Here is a 22,691-nt window from a genome sequence, read left to right on the forward strand (position 1 = left end):
TCATTCCCTGATTGGTGGTGTGAATAACATTTCTGTTCCACAAAAGAAAATATGCCACAGATGTTTATATTTACTTTTCAAAAGGGAAGAAAGGCATCTCGTCATTTGCAAAAAAATTTAATGAGCTTTTGTCTTGAAAATCCTCAAGTGGGAATAGGTCAGATGAATAACAATAAAATCAAGGATTATTAACATTCAAGACTGCTGATTGCAATCAAATTGCCACTGGGAAAAAATACAGTTGTAGAATCTGGCCATTGATTTATCACCTTTGGAAATGAACGTGCTGCATGCAGGATCTTCTTTCTGTGACTTGGATCTGTGATTCCAATCTCCCTCAAGTCCTGGTCCTCCATTACGTTACTCCCCTGCAGAATCAAAATAGAAAAGATCATCATTGTCAATCATTGCATGACTTTTTAAATACGTGCGTCCTTCAGAAGCTTTAGGATTAATCAACTTATCCTGCAACGAAGCTGCATAATCGCACAGTTAGAGGCATATACAGGTTATTGAAATCATTGATGAAACCTGAAATCCTCAAAAGAGAAGAGCATGTGTAAGCAGAGTAAATATTGATCACAAGCATGCTGCCATTGCAGAAAAGGGTCAGTTACACTCCTGAGATCTTTCCCAACAAGGCAGCCTACAGACTGTTGTAAGAGAGGGCGGCATCGATAAGCCCTTAAATGAGCCTTGAGTGTGTGTGTATGTGTGGATGGGGGGGGGGGGGGGTTCGACAGGGATGCAGTGAATGATGGTCAAAACAGGCTTTGGTTACACACAATATCACCTTTGAGACTGTGTGGCAGGTAATGGATAATGGAGAAAGCCACGATAAATCAATGTCAGAGCTGCAGAGTGGTCAGCGATATGAGATGGAGGAGTGGAAAACGAGAGCGTCAATAGTCGACTGTAGCCTGTGGCTACAGGGGAAAATCAAAACATTTCACCATGCGAGAGGAAAACCTCTATTTCTGCCCTGGACATCCCTCATGTTAGCATCTTGTTGGCTGATTTCACGCTTCGAAACAAGTTCTCACAAAGCGAAACTACTTCAGATTGACCAGTAGGAAGTTGGCGAGAGCTGCTGGTTCCAGCTTGGTATCCATGAGTAATAAATGCAAGCGGTGCTGCTTTGACGGGCGGGGTCAGCAACTAAATCTCATCTGTGTGAGTATCATAATGCTTCATGGGAACTGCTGCCTCAGGAACAAATTGTGACAGCTCAGGGTCCATGTGGCTGACTCGTCAATAAGAAACCGGGAGTTAATCCTATGGCTCCCACTTCTGTGCAAACACAACACAAACACACAAAGTGGTAACGGGATTGAGGAGAAGTCGTCTGTTGCACAGGCTGATTTTGTTGAAGATGTGAGGGGGAAAGGTTTGAAGGCAGGAGTGAGCTGTCGGTGAGTTAAAAACTGCAGAGTAATCTGTGTAATGCTTCCCGTAGATTTATAATGTCCCTCGCAATTTTGCCGAGTATGACAACGACAAAAAAGTTTGACCTGATCGATCCTGTATGTCATACGAGAAGGTAACGTCTGTCGGAAGAAACAATAAGAAAGCATACTTAATTGATCACCTTCGGGGTTGACAGATTTGCTCAGGGAGCCACAGTGGCGACTCGTCAGCAGTGGGATGAATATTAATATGCTAAGTCTTGTTGATATTTAATATTACTTATTTAATTTATACCCTATAATTTTTTCATTATTTGATATTCAACTTTCTTTTCTAGTTATTCTGTGTTTTCTATTCTATGTGTAGCAATGCTTAAAGGAATTCCGCTCTAGGATTAAAAATGTATTTCTACTCGACTCAAACTTTCGAGCCAAAGTAAGCTTGTCTAACCTCGAGGCCACCGCTGACTTTTTTGTTAGGATTTTGGTTTGTTTGACGGTGAGAAAACAAAAAGTTAGAAAGGAACACAAAAACTGCTTGGGAAAGTTGGTTTGTTGGTTTGTGAGTAGCTACTACTCACATTTGCCTAGTGAAGTAAAGTGCCTGATGGTTGCAGTTGCTTGTTTCTGCTTTCAAAAGCATTGAAGTTAAAGTAATCTGTGTGCTCCCATTCACTGTTTGGCTAATGCATTCTTGCTTCACTGTGAGAACATCCCAGGTTTGAATCCAGTTTTGAGGCTGCATGTGAAGTCTGAATGTGAGTGATTGATCATCTCTCAGTTCCTGAGATGGACTGGTGACCTTGTACGCTGCCTTCACTTTTTATTCAGACTTCAGCTCCCTGAAACTTTTCAGTTGCACAAAGTGATTATTGGATTGGTGCTGTGACCCACTACCTGACCCGTAAGCGTCATGCGAGTCAGTCTAACAACTCATTCGTGAAATACTGGTGCACACTTGTCATTTTGCTAATGGCAATAAGACAAAAATTAAAATCTGCTCTTTTCAAGTGCAGGTGCTGAAGTGAATAAGAAAGGGTAACGTTCTGCAGTGATGAAGAACTTGAACCCGTTTCTGAGATGAAGAACTATGTGTAAATTGAGAATTTCAAATCGAGGGGTTATTGAAAGGGTTACAAACCCTAAAGTGAACATACATATCTACAATCAAATCTCTTGCAAAGTGGCATAAATGTGAATGAAATCATACATATATGTATCATACATACACATTTCTGAGTAAAAAATTATCATAATAGACATAAGTTTTTAAAGACTGTCTCTAAACATTTGAGGATAATGCCTGATGCATACTGCTATTCACAATGAAAGTATACTAAATATGACTTGACTCATTGGTTGTACGCTAAAAAGTATGGAAATGGAAATAAATGACCGTATATGTTGATTAATACAACTGCTCCTATTTTTTCTATATTTCATTCAATTTAACATTGATATTTGAGTAGAAAGTTACAAAATAAGGTCACTTTCTGTCCAGTTTAACGGGACCCGTTTTTCAATATTCGCTAAAAGCAAAGCTAAATGCAATGAGCAGGAACGAAAGAGACAGTAGCTCCGCAACTTTTTTCATGTCTGACAAATGTAACAATAACAATAACTGCATTACTGATGTCAGTAGTCTGATAATAAGGTGTTATATTTTATAAATGCTGCATTTAACGCAATATACCATGATGCATCTCTTGAACACTATCCCTTTAGTGCACGCTAAACTGACTACTTAAAGCATATTATCTCTGAGCAGCATCGCGTTGATCGCTGCCTCTCCAGCCGAGGACTGAAACTATTTGGGGAGCTGGATGGATAATAGTGCTTTCACCGCGCATGGATCATTGCATTACTGTCCCACTGGAGATTAACTGATAAATGGCTCTGGAGGGGGAAATGCGGCTTGAACAGACTGGCTCAACACTCTGCATCCATTTTCTGGGTTATTGTCTGCATTTTTCTCCTGGTAAGTAGAAAAGTCTCAGTGAGGCTTCTTTGTTTGTCTTGTGTTGCCTCCTATATTTTCATGTAGTGAGCAGGCATCCTTCATACCTGGTTGTATCTTAAAAGTTCAGTTATGTTGGATGTCGTTCCACAAATAAAGTAATCATGTTAACAGAACAAAAGAGCAATAAAAGGTCGCCTGGGTTCAGTGGTTTAGTGGGAGACGACTGAAACGGCCGGCTTGTTAATCAACTGGTCAATTTAATGAAATCAATCGCCAACCATTTCAATATCGATTAACTGTTAACTACCTAATGCACTGACAAAAGGCCCATCTTTTTTTCTGCTTTTTACCCCTGTATAACTTGAGACCCAGTGAATTGACATTTTCCTTTTGAGTCTATTGGCTGAATGTAGATTCAATTCCTTATGACTCAACGTGCACAGGAGGGCGTTTACTAAATTTGAAACCAATAAAAGTGCACATGCAGCTTTGGAACAGACACACAGGGTATAGATAAACGTTTGAACTGGCAGGGTTTGTCTCACACACACATCTAGTAGGACTTGCTTTTGGAAACGTTGAGAAAATCTGAAACATGCCCATGTTACAATGAAACAATTTTTCATTGGAAATAGAACAGATTGCATTTGACTTAGTAGCACAGTAGTTTTATAATCCAACACTGAACCTTTCTCGGTGCACCTGAGAAAGTGCTTTCAGCTCCCGGTAAACTGATAATACTGCCATGGGAGACGTATCAGACAACAAACACCTGTGTAGAAAGTGGCTGAAGACAGCAACAGAATGACACATGGAATAAACAAGGACTCTTTGCTTGACGGGAAAATGGAAAGTTTTAGTTTACAAAACTGAGGGATGAAAATAAGAACAAGAGCACCGCTGTGTGAAAACCATGCAACATAGAATTCACAGAGCAATGAAGCAATTCAAGTTCTGGGTAAGACCTCAACGCGAAACCTGTGCATGAGCATGAACGCCTGAGCTAACATTGCTTTATATATTTATTTATTGATTCATGACATTTTGATCCACTCGAATGACCACATTAATAGAAAACTGAAATAACTGATTCATATAGTTCCATCCCTTATAGCACCGGGTGGTAAATCTTAAGAAGGAGAGAGAGAGACGCTCGATAAGCACCCAGGTTAATAAAAATTTCATTGTCTTCATTATAAATATTAGATTCACCTCTGCCGTGTCCTGACAAGACATTTATCCCCATTCAAAGACCTTCCAAACACAAACAGAGTGATGCGGTGGTGATACCTCTGCGGGGACTTATCTGGTTCCACTTTTTCTCCATCACAGACTCGACGGGTGTAAAAGAGCGAGACTACATTTGTTGGGAGAAACCCCAACGTCAGCACAACAACGCATCTCGAGTAGTTTAGGCTGGGTGGTTTTGTGTCTCTGCTTGTGCAGCCCATCCGTCTCTGTTATCCCCCATCGTCTCATTAAAATGCTGGCCCTGCTCGGCCTGCCCAGAAAACAGCCGCAGCGGTCCCTCTGGTGTGAAGCCACTCTGAATTCAGGCCGTTGCTCGGGGGCAGGGATCACACTCTCTACCCATTGAAAAGGACAGTGAACCAACAGTGCCGGACATCATTGTTTGTCCTCCTAAACCAGCTGCCATAACAGCAACCAGTCCTGAGGAGGAAGCCTCAGAAGACAATGAGACGTGTTTTTGATCTAAGCGATGGCCGCATTGTTTGCATAAATGTACAATCCATCACTGTGACACAGCAGACAAATCAATTAATCCATTCCCAATCCTTGAGCCACTAATGAATGGAGCTATTACGGGATTTTCCAGGAGGGCTTGATTGCAAGGACTCACTGCAGCTTCACCACTTTGCTGAAAACAGGTGAAAGTTGTAAAAATTAAAACAGCGTTGAGGAACAACAAGATGACGTTGGCCTAAACTGTGAGCAACTTTTGCGTTCAGCCAAGGTCTTCCTGGAGAAATTAACGCCTCTAAGAAGCTCTGAGTCACCTCAGCTGCCTTGAATCCTAAAGTAAATTTGTTCTCCTTCAGCTGGCCATATCAAAGCAGACGTGGGACAGAGAGAGAGACGCCCTGCAGGAGCACGTCCATGAGACAGTTGCCTCGAATACAAACCGAGTTGGTCGACACTGTCACAGTTGATGATGAAGCCACCAGCAGCTTTACTCAGAAGCAGGGGAACAGAGGGAAGGGAGCGTTTTCATTCCGTGAACTTGTCAGTGCCGGAGCCAGCGGAGAACGGCACGGCTGCACAGAGCTTGTTTCGCGGGGACATTTGCGCCCAGAGTCGATAAAAAGCATCTAATTGGTTTCAGAAGAGGCTTGTCTCTGCCACGCTGCTTGAACACAATACAATCACTGCTGTTATTGATCCACTTCTGGAGCGAGCCTGTAGGGTAGACAGAGACCACAGTGGGCTGAGTGGCAAAGTAAACACTGTTTAATTTGTGATCTCACTGCACACTGACTACAGCAGGCTTGCACCTAATGGTTTATCTTTTCTTTACTATCTACATTAAGATTAAAAGTCAGGTTTTAACAGACTAGTACAAGTCAGGATTCTGCTTCTCAATTGATGCTGAATTTTACGTCTGATGATAGGATGCGCCAGATCTGTACAGATGTTATGGCACTATTCGAGCCAATAATTGTAAACTAATTAAAAATGTTTAATTATTCATCATCTGGCGGCCAACAGGGCAGAAGTCAGAAACAAAAATATCCAGAAATGAGAAAAACCAAGAAAGCCAACAAAGTGCTCCACTCCTGAAATGTTCCTCATATGAATTGCTGAAAGCATCATCATATGTTCACCGTCACAGAGCTTCAGTACATATTCAGACTTAAAGCAATTCAGCACTCAATGACACCTGGCCTCCTATTGCACAATGCACACACATTCAACACAATTAAAGATGTTTTGCAAGCACAAGGTGACTCGGAGGGTAATGCTCATTTCCAATTGAGACCGAATTGTAACTCTTGAAAGGTCGTCGTTTGCTGTGAGGAGGACACGCCGTTTAAAGGTTACAGCTTTTTACTAAATCCTCCAGTGATTTTAAGAAAGCCAGGTGGTCTGTAAGCTGCGTTTAAAGATAGAAATATTGCCAGCTCTCTGCTTTGGGAAAAAAAAAAGGGGGCTCAAAGCTTGAGGAAGAAGGGTGTGAAAGACTAAAAGACAGTAGGAAGATTAAACCCTGAGAGTAACTTCAGAGGCTTCAACACAGACTTAAGCACGAGTGTTGATTACACCGGGTGGGAAGGAGAAGGCAGATAAGTGGATGAATACTCTATTCTGGGGTTATGTAAAGTAGACTAAAAGATTGTTCACGTGAGTATCATCGTGCAGGGGAATTAGTCAGCCAGCATTGCTTCTAGCATACATTTCCATGGCAAGAGGTGCATATACATCACAGTTATTCTCATATTTATTCTGGGAGAACTTTCTGGCATTGTGGTGCTATTCATCATACAAAAGGAATTCGGCTCCAGCAAATCTAATTTTCTCATTTATAATAATTTTGTCAAATTAAAAAGCCTTAATGACTAAAACCATTAGACAATCAATACTGACCTTCATTTGGCACAGCGTAAACATAATGTTGTCACAGCAGTAACTTCTCACAGAAGGACCACAAACTTCAGGGGAGGGTAATACAATGGAACCTCATTAAAGCATTACTAAAGTGTTGATTGAAGCAAAGTGCTGGATAGATACATCCATCCATCTATCTTCTATGGCCCTATGATCTCACAATAGCTGACACTGATCACAGGAGAATCCTCGCTGTAATGACAATCGGCCAATTTTCCAATCATTGTCATTACTGCACATGGAGTGAAAACGCGCAGAATCAACTAATACAGACTGCTATCAGTCTTGTTGTAGTCGAATTGATGGTTTAATTGATGAAAATGAAACAACATAATGGATTTTCCAAATCAAAACTCCAGATTATCTGGGAAAATCCCACACCACCCCCTTCACACAAAGGCCAAATAGAAAACCCTCAATCTGCATACAAACCTTGGGTGTTCTTATTCTGGGATTCCACCTTTTCAATCAGTGCATATCCTCTCCACTCCATGCCATTAACTGTTTTCCTCTATTTTAATAATTGCACATGAATCCATGTAAATATTTAATGAAAGAAGCCATTTAATTCTGGGTCAACGTTTTATCTTTCAAAGCAGACAAAGTGATGTTTGTTGTATCACAGAAATGCCTCCGAGATCTCAGATACATCCCAACTCAGGGTAACAGCTTCTAAGTTTTTAGAGATAATGTGGTTTTTTTTTTTCATTTAAAGGGGGAACATTATCTGACCAAATCAAAAAGTTAAGTTCTAAGATCCTCAAATTATTGATGCCTATCAATCTGACAATTTGTGCTTCAAACACAGATTTGATGCCATGTCATGTTTTCACGAGCACAGTTTATTAAAATCCTTCCAAAAGAAACTACTGATTTAAAATGCCTTTTGCGTACTGGTGTAACAGAACGCAGTAAAGATTTTTTGGTACCTTCCAAATAGTGAAAGAAATCACCTACATTTTCCTTTTCTATCCTTACAGAGCTTTTATTTATTTTTCAAAGAACAAAGTATCCTTAATAAGATCAAAACAAACCAATCTCTAATGTGTCCTGATAAGATGATAAATAGGGAGGTTCATTTGTTTTGTGCTTGTTAATGTGTCTAAAACATAAAACATAAACAAGATACATAAATGAAATTCTCTTTTATTTGATCCCTTCTGTTTTTACCAGTTCAAACACTTATGATTTTGTAATGATTTATGAAGTATTTGTTAACTGAAATGTTTTTAAGTATTTTTACTTATATTACTGTGCATATGCAACCCTTTTTGTATTCATGTCACCAGGTTTTGGACCAAAGCTGGAGAAGAAATAAGTGGATTGTTATGTAGTCTGATTATTTTGAGCCTGGGCTGAAAAAGCATGCTGGACAGCTGTTATATGTATATTCTGCAAAGTGACTACCACAACAAAACATTTTGCTGGGCTCAATGCAACACAATGCCTGTTGTTTTATTGCAGAAGGATTGTAGCACATTCAGACATTGTCTTTTCGTGGGATGAAAACCTGTTACCGATGAATCTCTTTTAAGTGTTCAAAAAGAAGGTGCGTGAAGAGCCTTATCCTGACACCGAGTATAGTTGTTCCCCTGCTAACCTGCACAACAGTTCGGCCCATTAACTGTGTCCCTTATTCTCTCCTCTATCAGCACTCATTACTGAAAGAAAGCTGCAAAGCCAACCTGGAGTGTCACTGCAGCCGGTGAGCGTCATGAACTTGTCTGTTTGGCAACAGCGCCTCGTTGCTCACCGAGATCTGGCCGAGCTTTTTTGGCAACTAGTTCTCTGACTGACTGAGTGTGTGTGTGTGTGTGTGTGTGTGTGTGTGTGTGTGTGTGTGTGTGTGTGTGTGTGTGTGTGTGTGTGTGTGTGTGTGTGTGTGTGTGTGTGTGTGTGTGTGTGTGTGTGTGTGTGTGTGTGTGTGTGTGTGTGTGTGTGTGTGTGTGTGTGTGTGTGTTGAAGCCCCATGGCCTCTTGAGTTGAAAACAAACTGGGGATGTAGAATGTACCTCATTTGATCACACACAGCCTCTGTGATGACATTGAAATTCAGTATTTGACATTGGATCAACTCCAACTGCTCATGGTGGAGCTACAGCAAACATCAATAGATGCTCTGCTTAAAAGCCTGTAAAATCAACAGGAGGAAAACCTATGACACTGAATAATGCGAATGCTTAGAGGAGATGTGATTCGATTGTAAAATTGAGTTATGGGGGTAAATCCACTCACAGTAAAAGATTCCCAAATTAATATCTTGTTAATGCTGAAACCCAAGTCGTTACGGGATTATAGCTAATTGAACATCAGATGAAACTAATGAGATCATCTCACTTTTAATCGAGGGTAACATCAGCTGGGATGATGTGAAGTGGTAGCATGTGGGAAAAAAACGTGTTTCTTAAAAGTGAAAAAGATAGAAACAGAAATGAATAATATAATGAAATTGTAGACAACCCTGAGAGTAAAGGACAACCTGAACAAAAACAAAACAAAACAGGAAGTAGCAGCAAAGAGGGAACCATAATAAAAAAGGAATTGGAAAAACTCACCATGTAGTGCAGGTCATCAAACCCATTCAGGAGAAGTTTGCTCTCGTACTGCGGCAGCCCCACGTGCTCCAGCCAGTCCCCCACGGGCTGGTCCAGCAGCCGGCCTGCAGCACCTGCCGACAGGGGGAAGCGCTTCAGGAGGGAGAAACCTTTCAGCCGGTAGCAGCGGCACTCCGAGGAGGAGACGTGGCACTGCCACATCATTCTCGGCCAGCAGAGCCGAGCGCACCAGCAACAGGACGGCGGGGGAGACAGTGTCCTCCGGGCACAGGGCGTCGGCTCCCGCGGGGCAGCGGGGGCCGAACCACACTCGCACAGAATGAACTTAACTACCCCTGACTGGAGGGGCGAGGAGGGGGATACGAGCTGGAAGATTACCAGCTAATCATCACAAGATACACAGGAAGGAAATGCACAAAGAAAAACATTCAAAATAGTCTCAAGCTATAACTGCAAATGTAAAAAAGTTGTGTTCAATATCAAGACTTGATTTCTTTATGGTCCAGGTTTTTGTACTTTTACTCATCTAAGCTCAGAGAAAAAGCAGAGTTCATAACTTTCTTTCTTCAGTGATGTGATAAAGGTGCTTTATCTCGCCAAGGAGCAAAGTTATCCCATCAGTTAGTTTGTGAATTTATCCATCAACAATTCACACATCCAGGCTACTTCAGGTGCAACCCTCCGCAAGCTGTCCACCCAGGAATCTACAGGAGACATCCCTGAATTCTTATGCAAAGTGAAAGCAGAAGGAGTCAAGCAAATCCTCTGACACGACTGCAATAAATTGAGATTGATCGCACACCGACGCCACACTGACAACTGTCAGCAGCAGCAGCAGCAGCCTAACCTGTGCAAAGTCAGACAAATGCCTCCGTCGCTGTGAACATGTCACAGACATGAGTGAAACAAAGAAGAAAAACACAGCTACAGCCTTTTTTCTAAATTCAATGTCTGATTCAATCTGACAACTGCATCACAAACACACTAATCCTTCTACTTTGAGGACAAACTCTGATGAAGGAAGCTCACAACTTAGAGCAGTGAACATATCAAGGAGCTGAAATAAAACATTTTAGAGTTTCTTTCTTTCTTTTTATCATCTGCTCAACCTGCTACAGAGCCAGTCTCGTTCCAGATGAGATTTCCACATTAAAAGTCCATTTCAGCCTCTCCTCATAAGCTTGAGAAATATGTCAGGCAGGGAGAGAAAAAAAAAAAAGAAGTCCAGTTACGAATCCAATCAGCTACTTCAAAGCATGCAGTTAGTGAAAGCTTGCTCCCCAAATGAACTCTTCAGCAGACAAGAGTCCCAAGATTCTTTTTTTCCCTTCTTTTTTTGAGGTGTGGTCAAGCCCAGCTGCAGTCACTTTCTATAAAGACTTTGTCTCATCTGCTCCAGGCTAAAGAGCAGACCACCTAATCCGAAGCAGCGTCCTTCATGTCATTGTCCTGCCTGTTCACAATCCTGCTGCCTGCAATTCCTCTCCCCTCCCTTCCTCACCGGCTCTCTCTCTCTCTTTCTCTCCCCTCCTTGCATACATTTCTCCACTCCCCCCACTCTCTCTCTCTCTCTCTCTCTCTCCCTCTCTGAAACACTGCAGGTGGCTGCTCTTTGTCAGTGTGAGCTACCATTTCAGCGACAGACCCCCAATCCCTCATTACTTCCATTTGCAGCATCTGTATCTCTCTTGTTTGGTTTCCTGCATGCCTCTCAATCTGATGCAGAAGTTAATAAGTGAAAGTGGTGAAATTACAAGGGACTGCTGGCACAGAGCCAATCAAATACCGGCAAACACTGGACTAAATCACAGAGATGAGGAGCGGGGAGGGAGCGATGTGGCTTTTCATATTGCATCAAACGGACAGCCGGTTTCCTGATGGCCTCCTGACAGCAGCTTCATCGAGCCGGAGCAGTGGGTTCGGTGGCTTAAAGGCTGCGAGTCGCAAAAGAGTGGATTCAGACTTGTGGTAACTTCAGCCCGGGCGGATCCAGCCTGTGAAGGGGCGCCAACTACTTGACTGCAGTAGTGTCAGCTTTCCTCAAGTCTCCAAAACGAAATGAGCTCAGCCCCCGACATACGTTGTGGTTAATAATTTAACAGCTCACTCCAGTTCAGGCCATAACAAACAAGGGAGATGGAATAATAAGACAAGTTAGTGCGGCTAAAGACCTGAGAATCTGACGCACTGCTAAATATGTTGATAGGCAGCTATGGCAGGGCATAAACGTAAGGTGAATATTGAATAATGCGCGAGAGGAAATCTGAAGGGAAGGAGTCAATTGTTTGGGTTACAGCAGAGTGTTGCTGCACCATCCATCAACGCTGACGACAGGCTTTTGAGGAGCCAAAAGAAAAACAGGAAAGCAGGTGCAGAATTCTTAACATCACCGCCGACACCTCACGTAATGAAGAGTCTCCCAGGCACGCTGGTCTTTTAAATGAATAAGTGAAGATGCCGGCACCTTCTGAGGTAGGGTTTAGAGAGAAGTGCTTGGTTTGCATCGAGACAGCATCAAAAGACTCAGACGATAAACGGAGAGGACTTCCTCTATAAGCTTTACAACACAGACTGACAAAAGCTACTTAAAAGAATCATTTTGGATGCGTTTCTTTATCAGTCCAATAAAACAGACCAACTGTCTCCCTGGATTATCCTTCTGCATCCAAATCTCTGTTCACCGAATCACAGTTTGTAATCATATGCTTCCTATACGGACCATGAATACCAGGCAATATTTAATTTGCTATGAAGCACTAGACATATACCTTCAAAGCTTAAAGCAAAACTTCAACCCTTATATTCCTATCTTGTCCTCACTGGCAGGATTTGGCATGCATATTTCTCATAACCACAGCTCCTAGAACATTTATGACATCCATATAATAATGATAATGCCTCTCGTGTAGACAAGATTGCTGCAAAGGCTTTCTCTCCATCGTTGTTGGTAAAATTAACAGTACAAGACAGGACAACAGAGTCCTTGTTGTCAGCTGTAAGCAGCTTATCTTTCTGTCTGCCTCCATCTATGTGGCCTTACGTTGAAAATCTTCCAGTGGAGAACATCTCTTCCTAGTTTTGGTATATTTGACAAATGCAAATTTGTCAATAATGTTCTTATAGTTTTTAGTATATTATCAATAAAGTTCCAAAGTAGTAATTTTTGAAGACCCTGGTGAAGCAAGACAAGAAGTGTCAACGCATTATCTGACAGCTGCCCCCCAACCAAGTAGTAGTTTTTGGTTGGATTTGGTAATGGTTTCCACTTCACAACATATTATTGTTAACAGCTTTTGGGATCCATGGACAATACCGTTCCCAACTTTGATATGAAACATGTAGTTAATTTTTATATACAGTCTGCAACTGTAGTACTGGTTAACCTTGTGATTTTGCACTGAAGCTTATTTTGTTATTTTAAATAGCCTCTACTATACTAGTGTTTTTTTAAAGAATTTCAAAAATGCATTCCCCTCCCCATCGTCTACGTTTTCCGTTACGGCAACCCGCTTCCACCAGTGGGTCTTCTCCTTTCTGCGATAGTAGATAGATTTCCAGGTCCTGTATGAGTCACACACTTAAATTAACAGAGGCTGATGGAGGCTTTCAGGGGATTGCAGGTAAAGTATTGCAGTCTTAAAATCTCTGACTGAAGTCAAATAGGCAAACGAGTTAACGGCTTAAAGCCTAAAGACCCGATGCTTTATTAGTCTCTGAATAAATCACACCAACAGCAGTGACTAAATTTGACATCAAACTTTCAGCTTTTCTTGAGAATTCTTCTTTCATTTGAATTTATGAACCTGAACTTAACAGTTTTCTGAAATAAATAGTAAACAAAACAAAACAAAACAATGAGGTAGTACCTGGTGTAGCATATTGCTGATCTCTGGAAAAGTCGATGCCTGCTCCAATCAGCGTCATGATCTTCTCGATCTGAGGACAGGAACAGAGGACAGAGATAAGAAACTGGAGGAGTCGCTGCAGTTCAGCCTCCACCAGCAAACAAACTGACAGATGCCCCCCCCCCATGCTTGAAACAGACGTCACAGTCACCCTGCAGAGGTTAATGACAGCATATTTCAACAAGAGGAGAGACTAGCAATGTGGCTTTATGAGGATATAAATATGTTGAAGGGTATCTTAAGAAACAATGGTTGATTGCTTTTGAGTCTGATTTATGGCCTCAATATGAGTTTTGAGCCTTGTTTTTGTTTTTGTGTCATAGTTGAGGAGTGACTGGTGCTTGGCTTGAGCTGCTGCTTGCAGTCGATAGAATCCAGCTTCAGCAGTCTTACAGCCGGACACTTTGTCTTACGGCTGCTCCCCTCCAGGGGTCGCCACAGAGGTCGACCTGTTTGCGATCAGCGTGTTTGTTTTGGTTTTACGCCGGATCACGATGTGACCCTCACCATTTATTCAGGACACCTTTTGTTTACTTCTGGTACTTCCATTCTAACACATCAAGTCCAAGAAAGAAAACAAAAAAAACAAAAAAAAAACATGGTTTACTCCAATAACAATAACAATCATTTTAAGGCAACCAAGATTCTTTTGATATAAACATTTCTCGAGTTGCATAAAAAAAGAAGTTAAATGCACAGAGAGACTGAAAAGAAAGAGCTGGAAAAACCCCAGATATTGATGCTTTCTTGCAATACTTTCATGCATCACTACATTATGCATGTGGACATCGGCAGCATGTCGTTTTCAAGCGCATCCACAGACGTCCACGTGTCACACGCATGCACACATACAGATTTGTACAAACAGAACAACTTGCACCTCTTTCGAGAAACATTTATGGGGGAAATAAAGCAGCAGTGAGCCGCGGAGCTGCAATATCACACCTGTCACACAACCGAAACATGACGCTCCCTTTCAGACAGCCCGGGGCTGAATATGCACGGACAGTGTGAGTGAATTAAATAAAGAAGGGAGAGATTAGAAATGCTCTCGTCACTGCAGCTTGTCCTGAGGATGAGGCCACATGAACAAAGTGGAGTGAAGAGGCATCTTGATTGGAATTATTTTACATCGAAGTGACTGTTCTGGCTTCTGCTCAAAAGGCCCCCCAGACAGGTTTTATGCCCCCATTACTATAATTATATATGGCAATAAAGTGCCATCAGGAGCCCAAATACTACATTTGTTCATCATCGATCAGCATGTGGACGTTAAGTAGTAAAATTGTTTGTAATTGGAAGGAAAATGTTTGACTGAGGGAGAGAGAGAAATTTAACCTTGAGAAACGACGGTTCTGCTTCAGTGTGCTGCTTTCAAACTGGATACCGAAACATAAGTGAGGCTGCTGGACTTGCTTGGAAACAAGAAATGAATAACCAGTGAGATTATGTCATTTCAAAATGGTTCATAAAGCCTGAAAGGATCCCATCTAATTCTACAAAGAACTCCCCGGAAGAGGACAGAGTCAAACCCCAAAAGGACCAGGAGGTATTCATATGAAGATGGCCGTCTTACGCTGTCAAAGGAATTAGATCTTCGCTGTTTTGTGGCGGGAGAAGTCGTTGGTTTCTGCTGGGAGAGAATTCAGGGTTTTGTGTTTTGTCTTCCTTTCATGTGATTGTTACCCTCAGCCAGGTATTTCAGTATTTATCCTTCCAAAGACTCACTACACAGGTGAATTAAACATTGAAGTAAAAAAAGTGGAAAACCGAAGATTTGTTTGTATGGTTAAAATTGTTAAACAATTAGTGGATTTGAAGATTATGGGGAGAGAATTAAAATACTGACAAATTGCATTCTTTATAAGCTTCTCATGTTCTGAGACAACCTCATTCTGCTGGCAGAAGGAAAAAAAGGATGAACCATGAGACAAAGAGAATTTTGCTGATCACATTAATTTTACAATCCCTGCACCTGATGTAACTTCTCCACACTATTGAAGAAACTCCTGCATATTGACCAGATGGTAAATTAGTCCCACAAATAATCTTTGCCTCCATCCAGAGCTGCACATTTACCATATTATTCATCTAAGAGGAGTGATAATGAAGAGCAGGCAACCCCTCATTCCTACCTTAGCAACCCCCCCCCCCCCTAAAAAAAACAAGCATGACTCAGCTGAATTAGACGGCCAGTTTGTACAAAACAGTCTCTGCATGCATCAAGACCTGAGTCATTCATTCAAGACAGTAAAACTGGATTCAAGTGGACATATTCTTATGTTATTTTAGTAGTCTTTTATTTTGTTTACATTGGATGTCCTTCCTGTCATAAGTTGAATTAGAACCAAGGTCAAAGCTTACCACACCACCAGGAAGAACAGTTCCTCCACTGATTTCTATCATCACAGTAATTACACCAAAATGCAAGCTCTGTACTTTTCTACAGCGAGATGTACAGTGTTCTCTTCAGAAAGAATTTCTTTATCCCTACTATTGTGAGGAATCTTCTCAAACTGGTGTGGATACAAAACACACCTGTCTGCATCCGAAAAAGCAAATCAAAGTGTCTCCTCTTTTTTGTTTCTACAGGAATTCCCCTTATACTTAATTCACTCTGACATCCAATTCACTGAATTTCCAATGGGTTAAAATGTGTGTTTAAAGAATAACCATCAAATAAATATGAGCCATATGAAGTTCTATCGAGTTACTGGATCCAGCAGATGATGTTTTAAAGTTGTCCTCAGTGACTTTTGCTCCAATACGATGATGAGTTCTCGTAATGAAGATGAACGTCTGTCTGATGAATGTCTGCCACTCCATTTTGACAAGGGGGCCCCAAAGCCAGTCTTTGCAACTCTGCACTGTTTTTGCAAAAATTTTTTAGGGCCAAATGCCCTTTCAGCCTAAACCGTGATTCAAGCCTGTGTCCTGACACTCAAAGTCAAAATTTAAGCCAACGCATATGCCATATTTTTAGTATTCTGCAGAAAGAGGTTGACTATAAAGCCGCACATGAGCGCTTCATGAGTTTTACCTGTAAAATCACACGCACTCAAACACAATGCGGTACAGTTAATTAGAACAAGGCAGAGCTATTGTCTCATAAAGTGACCAGCGATCTGCACAGGGGGGGATAACGCTTCTGACAGTGGCATCACTCTCCAGCAATGAGCAAAAGGGGGGCAATAAGGGGCAGAGATCTTGCTCTGACATGCAATCGAGCTGTCAAGTTTATTTCGGTTGCTCTCGGGAGATAAGACGTGTCAGTGTGCTTTCAAACGACGTTGCCGAGGTTGTAATACTTTGCCCCTGGACTGTAGCATATGGAACGACCTCAGGACGCCTTGCCGTGCGCCTCAATCTGCTGCAGACAAGAGGGAAGAGCTGAAAATAACCGGTTACATTTCCAACAGAGTCAGACTGTAAGTAAGCCGCAAGCTTTTTTTGTTTGAACAAAATGCAAGTCTGCATATGGAGAACAAAAACCACACAGCTGCACTCCATCTCGGTGCATCGGCTCGACTTGCCCTGTATAATGGAAGTGGGAATACTAGCCGGTCCAATGAGATTTAGAAGCAGCTACCGTGAAAGGCAGGTGTGATATAGTGCAGGTAGCTGGGTAAATGTATCCTTATCAGGGGATAGGCACCAGTGATTTCTTCAAGGTAATTCACATCCAAAACAAGAAAAAAAAAAGCCTCTGAATTTCATGAACAGAGACTAAGACACTCAGCGCCCTGAGAATTAATAGAAAAGCTAGCATGGGATGTGTTTTTGTGTCGCAGAATCGAATCAATACAAGTGCTGAAATGGAGAGGCGTCCATTGTTAGAGCGGCAGGGAGACACAAAGAGCGGGGTCAGAAGTCACCGGCGAGGTGGAGGTCGACAGCTGAAGAGCTGGCGGTGATGGGAGATGGTCAGCATGAGATTAAAGGCACATGAAACCATTTATAAACGCTTCTCACAGCGGGTCTGCTACTCCTGGACGACTGGGCAAAACAGCAAGACTGCTACTTTTGCCGGGATTTGAAAAACAAAAAAACTTTTTTGTCTTTTTTGTTTTTAACCGCCTCAAACAATACCCAACTGAAGATAAGACCAAGTGGTGCTGGGTGAGCTAAAGGATGCCTGGCACAGCATGTTCAGGCTGAAACAAAAGGCTGCTGCAGGGGGAGTGCGCCCAGACCTCTGGCCCCAAATGGGCGAGCTGGCACCAAAACAAGGCTTGGATGAAAACTGTGGACTTATGAATGGCATCAAGGGGAACACAAACACACCAGCGTTTGTAGCAGGTGCCAACATCTCAATGCCACAGTGGGACAAAGCCCTGTCAGCATTACCGTCGACATCGGCCTGAAATAGCCCCAATGTCATATGCTGACATTTTTAAAAACACAGCAGTTTTCTCAAAACTGCAATAAAAATAAAGCAAATTAATATATCCGTTAACCTGCACATTAACAGGTTAAAGTGCTGAAATGGTCGGCTTGAATATTAATAGACAGGTGCGACCTGAGAATCAGGGAAGATTTTGATGATGCAGACCACTTTGGATCTCACAAAATAAACACAAATATTTAAACACTATAGTAGCAACAGTAACAGTGACTCTTTGCTTTGAGGAAACTTCTCCTACTTTACAGTCAAAGCAAGAGATTGTTGCTTTGCGCTTTAAAATAACAGCATAGTGTTGGGTAGCTGAGCTTTAAATTCTGTAAATAAATTTCAAACAGATTTCATCATGTCTGATCACATCGGAGGCTTTCAGGATGTGCCCTATAAAGGCTTAACACATTCCCAAAGGTCTAATATCTCTTCGTGTTTTTCAAAAAGCTGAAAAAAACACAACAAAGAAACATTTTTCTTCCTTCCAGTGGACTGTAGTAAGACTTTAAGTGGTAGCTGCATGTCTCAGCCCCCCCGGTGCTCCTGTGTTCTCCTCCTGGTGGGGATTAGAGAATAGATTTCCCCTGCCGGCTGCACCGGGTCTTTGACACACACCCACAGTTTTTGGTTTGATCTCAGCAGGATAAATACACAACAGTTCTCCCAAGTAAACAGAAAGGCCACACTTAACAAATGCCAAATACTACAACAAACCTACAATTAGCTTATGAACGGGTAATAAAGCGTTTCCAAAACCAAAAAGGATCAACGTTTTTAAAACGTACACCTAAAAGAAATGGGCAAATCAAGAAGCGTAAGTTTTGCCTGTTCTACTGCTTTGCAAATAAAACCACTGTTATCTATGCATAACAGCCAAAGAGGCTTAACAAGAAGTATATTATCCATAAAAAGCCTTGAAAGCATTAATTATTCTCCCATTCAATTCATTCATAGCAGGTAGACAAGATTAATGAGCATCAGGCAGAGCTGCTGCCTGTAAGTGAATCAATACTCACAAAAGCTGGTTTCATAGTGGCTATTGGATCTGTGGAGCTCGACTCGAAAATGAAGTTAAGAGGGGAGAAGAGGGGAAGTAGACAGCGGGCCTCTCCTTCTGTCTCAGTCTACAGCTCTCTGCCTCCTTTTCTCTCCTCCCATCTGTGGAGCTCAGAGCGCTGGCCCACACAATGTGCCCCCTGGATTGTCATCTTCAGTGCGATTGTATGGACCAAGACCAGCCCTGCATTAGCATGCGCTTTACACACCAGCACACACACGCACACACACACACACACACGGAGGCAACAAATACACACATGCACACACACTCGAGAGCTCCTTAAATGGAGAGAGGCATAGGCCAAGACCTCATGCAAGTCAAATCTGCTTGTCTTGAAACCAGAAGCGGAGCATCCAAGGGTGTATGGGGCTCAAAAGGAGAGGGGAGAAAGAGAAAGCCAGATACAGAAAAAAAAAAAAAAAGAGAAGGGGGTGAGAACGAGAATATTTAGCAAACCGGATTAAAATAAGAAAAAGATGTCTTGAGAAAGGGAGTTCGTGCATGGATAGGAGGCCGTGTCGGGTGATGTTCTGGGACCCGTCAGCCACATTCTGTCACAGAGTGGCCAGTTGTGACCGGCAGGGTGGCTGCAACAGGAGAAGTGACGGTGAAGCCGAACTGCGCAGATGGACAGAGAAGGCCGAAATAACAAAGCGAGCAGAGAGATTTCAATTTCCAGAGGACACCCGCAACATCATTAAAGAGAGTGCAAGCGCTATGTTATGCCCAATCAAACTTTAACCACTTTGCACGCGCTCACACACACACACACACACACACACACACACACACACACACACACACACCTCATTTGATATGCACTTTATGTCGGGGGTGTGAATATTTCCATTTCAAGCAAATGGAGGCATATTCCCCGAATAAGGAAATAGGGAAGAAAAGATTCGTGGCTCGTGGCTTTTGCTTAGAGCACACTACTCCCAGACATCTGAATCGCTATTCATGTGAGAAGAAATAGCCTCCCAAGTTCATTAACATTACGAAAGGCTCTGAAGTTGGACGGGAACAAAAAAAAACCCAAAACCTTTCAAAAGTAATATCTGTTTCAGGAATCTTGAATGCTCACTGAGGCATGTGATAAACAGCAGTATCTACTGAATGAAAAATATCCAGTCTCATTTACATGTTGTTCAATGGCACCACAACAGGGCAACTGTAATACTGGAGAAGGGAGATTTAACCACAGCAAGCAGGTTTTTCAAAGCACTTCTTTAGAGGCACAAATCCTGGGGTTTGTACATTTCTGCTCAAGGCTGCGACATTTTAAATTCATTCTCAATGACAAGCATGAATACAAGATCCTGCTGGTCTGGTTGACAGTCTGCTTCACACCCAAAAACAGTGGACTGTATATGCAGCGACAGGGAACATGCAGAAACCTGCATATATATGAGGCTTCGGAGGCAGGACTTATGGATAACAGCCTCCTTTGGGGCACAAATGTATTTTATTCTGCAATAACACTGATATCCAGAGAGAGAGAGAGAGAGAAGAAAAAAATTGATATTTTCAAGGTCAATGGTGTTGTTATTCTTACTCCAAAAAAATGTCATTGTGTAGCACTGGCTGGAAAGTAAATAAAATGCATTCCTGTGGGGATGAATGAATAATTAAGAATCAACTGCAGTGCAATCTGCCAGCAGCCTACTTAAAGACTTCAAAGAAGCCTTTAGGCATTCGGATGAACTTAAAACTGCCCAGTTCCCTCAGTAACATACGCTTATGTGGTGCATACTGTAAATGAGGCCATTGCCTGAAGTGCGGCTCCATTTCATTGATAAGATTTCTTTGGGTTGGAAGCCGATGGTGCAACCTGCTCTGCAGCATCATGGGAGGTCACGCTGGTGCACAAGGACAGCGATACCTTCTGTTGAAGCTCCTCCTCTACAAGCATGTAGCGTTACCCACCAGATCGGTTTTCATGTTCGCGCTATTTACTCCGTCTGTGCTGAAGCACCCGGGAGAAGACACCAGAGCAGAGACGCTCAAGGTAGATTTAAAGTTGCTGAGGATAGCTGGGAATTTTTCTTGTAAACAAGCATTGGCATGGCCGCCTTAATCCAGTCACATACTCAATGGGCACATCCGTCAGGTATAGTCTGAAGAGGGGGAAAGGTGGTCATTAAACTGGATAATTACACAGTACGATGACCGAACAGAAGCCAGAGACTTTGAAAAGAGGGATTAAACGGCTCAAGCACACAAATTCTGCCGAGTGAGGACATCATCTAATGATTTTTTTTCAGTTATTGTCAATTCTTTTACATGTGTACGCTTTAAGATAAGGTCCTAAAATGCACTAAAGAATTGGGATAACCACAGAGAAGCTGATGCATGCATTTGTTTCCAGTCCTGATTACTGCAAAGCTCTGCTATATGGTCCCCTCAAAAATACTATCTCCGGTCTCGCATTACTCCAGAAATCATCTGTATGCATCTGTTGACCAGAAGAAGAGTTCAGATTACACATATTTTAAGATCATGCATTAGCTTCATGTGTGTTTCAGGATAAGAATTAATGTCATAATGATTTGCACTTGATTTGATTATCAGGCTTGGTTTTCACAGATGAAAATAGATATGCCATGTGACACCAGCCTTTTATTTATTTCAAAAGTTAGGAAGAAAACCTCATGATATGGCAGCTTTCCAACGTCATGCTCAAAGTTTATCGAAGGAACTGCTGGAGGATGTTAACATTTTTTTAAACAGGCACAATGTGCACTTTTTTTGGTCTGTCTTGTAACTTATTTTTTTCATTTTTTAAACATGCTTTATTCTCTTCTTCCACATCTGTTTTGACATTTCTTATATTTTGGAATTTCATTCATTTATTCTGGTTGCATACTTCATGATATTTATATTATACAGTAGCTGCATTCCTTTGAATCACACAGAGTATGATACTGTTTGACGTTGGATTCAAATCTCACTCTTCCATTTTCCCAAAAACCTTCATTAATGTGTAATAAATGTGTTTCCTTAATTTGAATATTGCAACATACTGACTTGTTTACAACATGCCAATATATTGAGATATATTCCATTTTACCTCTGATATGTATGCCATTTCTTTATCAGTTCTCGACAATAAACAACCATCTGGATATGATTTGCTGAATGAACCAACCACAACATTGGAGACATATGATTCAGTAGCTCAGGATGTTAGCCTGTACTGAATATTCAGCTGCAACCTTTCATGTCAAAGCAGTACAGTGCTTATTCAAACATTTCACGTGTATTGTCAGGATGACGGCTAAAGCCTGAAGAATGAACAGTTATACAGTTTATTGTAGGTGGATATTGAACCACCGTGTGTAACTGTTCACTGTAAACAGAAACGTACTGAGGGTTGGTTTCAGTGTGTAATTTAGTCAAATCTTCAATTTTCCAAGCGTATCCTTGGCTGATGTTGAAAAAAAAAAAACTATAAACTAATGCATGCAAACAGTGTAATATAGCGAGAATAAAAATGTAGCACTCATTTTAATGAAAGACACGGTTACACGGTCTGTACACAATATTGAGTAAGCAAGGCTCCTAAAGCGCTGTGATTCCCTTTTGGGGCTGCACATACGTTTGAACTTTTACTGCCTCTCTGCATCAGAAAGACACTAAAGATGGAAGTGTTGACAGGACTATTTACAGACAGAGCAAACATCAGGTCATTTTGCAGCCGCACATAAATGCCTCTCGAAGCCTCGTTCTTCCTGGGCTTGCAGCCTCCTCGCTGTGAGATGGCGGGTGTCATCAGCGTCTGTCAGAGA

General features: G+C 41.8%; 1 protein-coding gene across 8 annotated transcripts in view; it reads right to left on the minus strand.

Moving 5' to 3' along the window:
• Positions 1-22,691, minus strand: part of LOC308130306 (ankyrin repeat and SAM domain-containing protein 1A) — a 77,106-nt gene that overhangs the window by 13,006 nt on the left and 41,409 nt on the right. For all 8 annotated transcript variants that reach the window (XM_080496587.1, XM_080496586.1, XM_080496582.1 and 5 more), the window contains 3 exons: positions 13,412-13,481; positions 9,546-9,658; positions 270-368 (listed from right to left, as the gene is read on the minus strand). In XM_080496587.1, coding sequence (XP_080352713.1) covers positions 270-368; positions 9,546-9,658; positions 13,412-13,481 — 282 coding nt within the window. The remainder of the gene's footprint in view (positions 1-269; positions 369-9,545; positions 9,659-13,411; positions 13,482-22,691) is intronic.

Source organism: Blennius ocellaris (genome assembly GCF_963422515.1).
Source record: "Blennius ocellaris genome assembly, chromosome: 5".
In the NCBI taxonomy this organism is placed as follows: Eukaryota; Metazoa; Chordata; class Actinopteri; order Blenniiformes; family Blenniidae; genus Blennius; species Blennius ocellaris.